The 6,000-nt window shown below is 48.9% G+C and overlaps 1 protein-coding gene across 4 annotated transcripts in view; it reads right to left on the reverse strand.

Annotated features, from left to right (window-relative positions):
• LOC116876490 (radial spoke head 10 homolog B-like) overlaps positions 1-4,535 on the reverse strand; it is a 51,227-nt gene extending 46,692 nt beyond the window's left edge. Inside the window, exons 1-2 of one of the 4 annotated variants that reach the window (XM_032872692.1) lie at positions 4,493-4,535; positions 2,508-2,821 (exon numbers count right to left, since the gene is read on the reverse strand). In XM_032872692.1, coding sequence (XP_032728583.1) covers positions 2,508-2,761 — 254 coding nt within the window. In that variant the 5' untranslated portion in view covers positions 2,762-2,821; positions 4,493-4,535. Of the gene's footprint in view, positions 1-2,507; positions 2,822-4,140; positions 4,156-4,370; positions 4,421-4,492 lie in introns of those variants that run through there. The other 3 variants (XM_032872693.1, XM_032872694.1, XM_032872695.1) reach the window with 3 other exon arrangements.
• Positions 4,536-6,000: the final 1,465 nt, after the last annotated feature.

Consider the following 6,000-nt stretch of genomic DNA (forward strand, 5'->3'; position numbering starts at 1 on the left):
ATGTGGAGAAAAGGGAACCCTCACGCACTGTTGGTGGGAATGTAAATTGGTACACACCATGGAAAACAGTACAGAGGTTCCTCAAAAAATTAAAAATAAAAAACCATATGATCCAGTCATTCCACCACTGGATATTTGCCCAAGGAAAATGAAAACACAAATTCGAAAAGATAAATGCACCCCAGGTTGACTGTAGCATTATTTACAAGAGCCAAGATTTGAAAGCAACCCGAGCATCCATCCATAGATGAAAGGAAAAAGATGGTAGTGCATGCATGCAATGAAATATACTCAGCCGTAAAAGGGAATGAGATCTCACCTTTTGCAACCATATGGATGGACCTAGAGCATATTATAAGTGAGATAAGTCAGAGAAAGACAAACCTGATTTCACTTCTAGGAGGAATCTAAAAAACAAACAAAAAGCAAAAACAGACCATGGATGCAGAAAACTGATGGTTGTCAGAGCAGAAGGGGGGTGGGGAGTGGGCAAAATGGTGAAGGGGAGAGGGAGATACAGGCTTCCAGTTATGGCACGAGTAAGGCGTGGGGATAAAAGGCTCAGCACAGGGGATAAACTCAACAGTGTTGCAATAATGCTGTATGGTGACAGATCATAGCTACACTTGTGGGGAGCAGAGCATAGTGTCTACGGTGGCTGATTCACAATGTCGTACACTTGCGACACATCTAACATTGTGTAACTATGTGTCAACTAAGAAATAAAAATAGAAGTGGCCATTGATATCATTCAAATGATAAATCTTGACTGAGCACCCACAAAGCGTAAGGTCTGGTGTCTGATATTCTTGGGTGTGTCTCTGCTGGGATGGAATATTCCACCTGACAGAGAGGGTGAGACCTGGAGACAAATTACAGCCATCATACATGCTAGATATCTACGTAACAGGAAGGAAAAGATGCTGTGTCCGATGTATATATAATGACACTTAATAGAAAGTGGGAAGTATGATAAAAGAGGTTTTGAGCAAAATTACTTCCCACTGGGAAGCAGCGGTGGAGAAGTTTGGACCAGAAGAGCAGGTGGGATTTGGTCATTTAGAAACAAAAGGACAAACACTCCAGCAGAGCTATCTTTGCAAGCAAAAGTAAAACCGATGGGATGGTGGTGAGAAGCCTCGCTGGGCTCTTGAGTTTGAGAGGAGAGAGGCAGGCTGGGGTCAGGTCAGAGCATCAGGCTAAGGAGTGTTGTGCTATGGACAATGAAAGAAATCAAAAGTTTCTAGGAATGTGGGATCCATCCTCCAAATGGCTCCCAGAGAACCTCCCCTCTGAGCACTCCTGCGCTTGTGGAAGCCTCGCACACACTGAAGAGGGCTGACCCATGGGGCCACCAGGATGTTACAGATATGACAGAGAGTGACATCTGAGGCTGGCCATAAAAGACACGTAGCTTCTGCCCTTGCTCTCTCTTGGATTACTCTCCGGGGAAGCCAGCTGCCCAGGGAGCCACTCTGAAAGCAGACCGAGCAGCCAGCCAAGCCTTCAGATGATGGCAGTCCAGATTCCCATCTCGGCGGGACCTCCAGACATCCTAATCCAATACCATCCAGCTAAGCTGCTCCCCGATTCTTGATCCCCATAAACTGTGTCCAGTAACATTTGTCTTAACGATCACATTCTGGGGTGACCTGTTACAAGGACAGATTACCAATCCAGGGAGTGATGGAAACAATTAGGAAGGCAGATCTCAAATCTTTTTTAGGAAATGAGGCCAACAGTTCAGTGAAGAGATAACAAAGAGGCAAAGCAAGCATTAGAGAAAAGGACTAATGAGAGAAGCATAGAGAAAAAAAGAAATACATCATCACAGGGAAGGGGGAGAACAGCCTGGAGAGGTAGGGAAATGGTAACACCCATCCAGAAATCAGAGATCAAAGGAGAAGCCAATGGCTTGACAAGTAGCAACAGGGAAGCTTCTATGGGGTGTGATTTCCCCAGTTAAGAACTGGAGGCTCAGGGCACCTGGGTGCCTCAGTTGGTTAAGCGTCTGCCTTCAGGTCAGGATCTCAGGGTCCTGGGATTGAGCCCTACATTGGGTTCCCCACTCAGTGGGGGGCAGGGGGAGTCTGCTTCTCCCTCTCTTTTTGCCCCTCTCCCCGCTGGTGCTCTCTTGCAGTCTCTCCCTCTCAAAAATAAATAAAATCTTAAAAAAAAAAAAAAAGCAGCAGCAGCAGGTGCCCTGTGAGATGGGCTCAGAAAGGTTCAATGATGGAGCCACAGAGCTAAGATTCCGATCCCGATCTCATTTCAAATCCTGCAGTCTTTGGTTTGGGACACCGGGGGGCTTGAAGTCCAGTGGATGATGTCCAGTAGGGAGCTAAAAATTTGAACATCAAACTCAGGAGAGGGACCTAGATTTCTATAGTCATGGCAGGGGTGCAGGGGGGTGGGGGGAACATGGAAAGCCACAATAAGAAACCGCAGAGAAAGAGAACAGAGATCAGAGAAAGGGGAACGTGGAAGATGTAGCCCATTAAAATCACCTTTCAACTATGATTTTGGTGAGAATGGGTTCTTCATAGTGAGTGGCGTCTTCATTCTGCTGGTTCTGTTTGGACTCTCTTCGGGGCCCCAATTCGATGGGCTGCTTTTCCATTGCTGGGACAGCACCATGGGACATCTCTTGCCTTGACGCACTGCCATCTTGTTTGGCTAATTCTGGATAATCAGAGAGAGAGGAAGGGGAGCGGGCAGACTTATCCCCCTTTTTGTCTGCTCTTTTCTTTTCCTTCACCATTGTCTTTAGAAGTCCTCAAGTTCACTTTACTGTTTGTTTCAAAGTGCTGATCAGTTTCACCTGAAAAATAAAAATTCTCTCTCTAAACACTTGCAGGTTTCCCTTGTAGTTAAAATTTTAGCTTTGCAACCTGATGTCATGGTTGTTTTCGTCCTAAAGCTTGAAAAATTACAACTGTCAAGTATCACCCAATTCTAGAAAGATCTCCTCAGTTGTCCCTAAAATTTATTTAAAGCTGGAACCACCGAGAAGCATTTCTCTTCAAATACTGTCCCAGCAAGAAGGTAATCTGATACATGAGAAATGGCCGCTTAGTCCCTAAGGTTCTCCATGCTGTCAATCAATATTTTTTTTAAATAATTAAACCTTTTATTTCTTTATTTTTAAGGTTTTATTTATTTATTTGACAGAGAGAGAGAGAGATCACAAGTAGGCAGAGAGGCAGGCAGAGAGGGAAGGGGAAGCAGGCTCCCCACTGAGCAGAGAGCCCGCTGCAGGGCTCCATCCCAGAACCCTTAGATCATGACCTGAGCCAAAGGCAGAGGCTTAACCCATTGAGCCACCCAGGCACCCCAGTCAATGCTTTAAAAGCCCATCTCACAGGGCACCTGGTGGCTCAGGTCTGCCTTCAGCTCAGGTCATGATCCCAGAGTCCTGGGATTGAGCCTGGTGTCAGGCTCAGGAGCCTGCTTCTTCCTCTCCTTCTGCTGCTCCCCCTGCTTATGCACTCCTGCTCTGTCCAGTAAATAAATAAAATCTTAAAATAAAATCCCATCTTTCAGTACATTGACAGGGCAAAGTTCTCAAGAGCTGGATTCAGGCTCCTGAGGACACCTTACAGCGGCGTGTTCTTGAGCATTTGAATCTCTTTCTGCTTCAGATATCAAACAGAAATAACAGTGCCTCGTCTCACTTTAAGAATTACAGGAAACAATGCACAGAGCCCCCTACAGTATGGGGGTTCAGTACAGTACAGTACACTACCCAGGATGGGGTGATTATCATGTCACTTTCCTGTTTTTGAACTTGAAATCATTGGCTGAATATACCCTATGCCAGACGGAGTGTCTCCCATGCCAGAAAAGGAATGGTGTGATGTGTGCCCAAGGTCACAGAGCTGGGGGGTGTGTCCCCAAAGTCATAGTTTTCATGGCCTCCCAAACTGGCCCCACTGAAAGCATCGCAGTCCAACAAGCAGGACACAGAGATGAGTCCTGGGGTGCAGAACAAAGTCTAATCCCTCCTCACACCCCTCAGTTTGGATGGCACCCTTTGGACACCCCACCTGCCAGTTCAACCCACCCCTAAGCTTTGCTCGCACCAACAGGACCCTGCTTTTCTCTTCCTTCAAAGCCCCACTAACTCTTTCCAGCCCCCACCCGATCACTGTCTCTCCCGCGAACCCCAGGTGAGTCTTTGCTACATAGATAGGCGTCTTCTGGTCCCGTCGGTAAAATCTGACCTACAAATAAGGCAAATCTCGTTTCTCAGGGTGTTTCCCCCACTAACTTTGACGTTGTGTTCTCCCCGGGCGTGAGGTCTTAGGACCGTGATTTACTCATTAGGCAACACAAAAGGAGCGCGCCCTGAGCCTGGGGTTCCCCCGCACCTCCTGCCCACCGCACCTGCTCAGGTCCTGGGGATCGCGACCGCCTGGCCTGGCCGAGGAAGAGCCGGACCTGGCCGTCACGTCTGCGGTGGCACACGCAGGACCGCCGGCGGGGCGCTCACCTGGCTCGGGACTACCGGGGGCTCAGCCAGGCCTTGGCGGAGGGACTCGCGGGCGCGGCTCGCGGAGCGTCCTGACTCGGACGGTTCTCCAGGCAACCGCGGGCCCCGCCCGCCCCGCCCTTAAAGGGACCGCCGGCTGCGCAGCCGCTGAGCATCAGGGCTCAGCGCTTCTGGTCCGGAAGGCCAGGTGGCAATCTGGAGCTGGACGCACCTGGACCCGGGTTCTCCCAGCTCTGCTAACTGCCGCGTGGCCTCGCAGCCTTTACCTTCACCATATCACGAGGATTCAGGCGGCTTTCTAGTGACCTGAACAAATTACCCCAATTGCTTGAAGCAATGCAAATTTATTTTAGGATTCTAAGTTAGGAGCCCAACAGGGATGGTTCCTTCTGGCAGCTCCAGAGAAGCATCCTACTTCCTTGCCTCTTCCAGCTCCTACAGGCGGCTTTCTTCCGTCTTGGGTATCAGCTGAGAGAGGTTCCCCAACTTTTAAGTCCAGGGGCTAGATGGGGCGGGGTAACTGACCCAGCCAATCCAGGATGCTTGCCTCATTTCACGACCCCTCCCCTCAACCGCCTCTTGAGAGCCCCGTCTGGCCATTTAGGTCCCATATTTTAGAGTTCTCGGATCAGGACACAGCAGTGCTGGCAGCGGGGATGGGGATAGCGCCTACCAGACCCCAGTTCACAGAGTTCCTGCCATTATAAAACCAGAGCCTGCTGGAGGGCACACAGCTGCATAGAGTTCAACGGACAATGATTACTTGATTGTCTCATGACATCTGAATTTTAAGTCTGCAAATGGAAGCTGGGAGGGGCAGCGCGGCCTGTCCACACTGGTCACCGTACGCAGACAGCCCTCCGGGTCCACAGAGGGCACTGTGACCCCGTCTCTGGCTGGGTTCAGACAGGACGAGATTCCACGAAAAATCATTTGACAACAGAGCTTCTGCTCTCTCCAGTACCACACAGGACCAGTAACGAGAACACCCTGCAATTCACGCCACAAGGAAAGGAAATCGTAGCAGCAAGGTTACAGAAAAATCAATCTTTTATTTCCCCTTGCCTAAGACACTGCTTTGTCAACGGGGCTGCATTGGGGAACATTTAAAAAATAGTGACCCCAGGCCCCACCTGGGCCATCTTCTTTCAGCTTGGCAGGGACGCCCCCTTGTGTTTTGTTTTGATTCCTTTTTTCTAATTTAAATTTAATGTGCGTTAGGATTGAGAATGAGAACGACTAACGCAAAAGGACCATAATTTTATGCAATTAAACCATTATGAAGTTAATCAGATTACGGGCTGAATGCCACAGACTACAACAGCTCAGGCCACGGCAGCAGAGGCCTGAGTGACTTGGGAGGCATTCTTCCTATTTCTGTGACATGTCCTTGCTTCTACACGCACATACATTCAAGCACAGAACAAAAAATGTGGCAAACAAAAAACGTCGCAAGCAATGTTCCATGCAGTTTGAAGAGTCTCGAGATCGCTTCTAAGGATCTGGTC

The sequence above is a fragment of the Lontra canadensis genome, unplaced genomic scaffold (assembly GCF_010015895.1).
Source record: "Lontra canadensis isolate GAN:19392208 unplaced genomic scaffold, GSC_riverotter_1.0 scaffold45, whole genome shotgun sequence".
Taxonomy (NCBI): Eukaryota; Metazoa; Chordata; class Mammalia; order Carnivora; family Mustelidae; genus Lontra; species Lontra canadensis.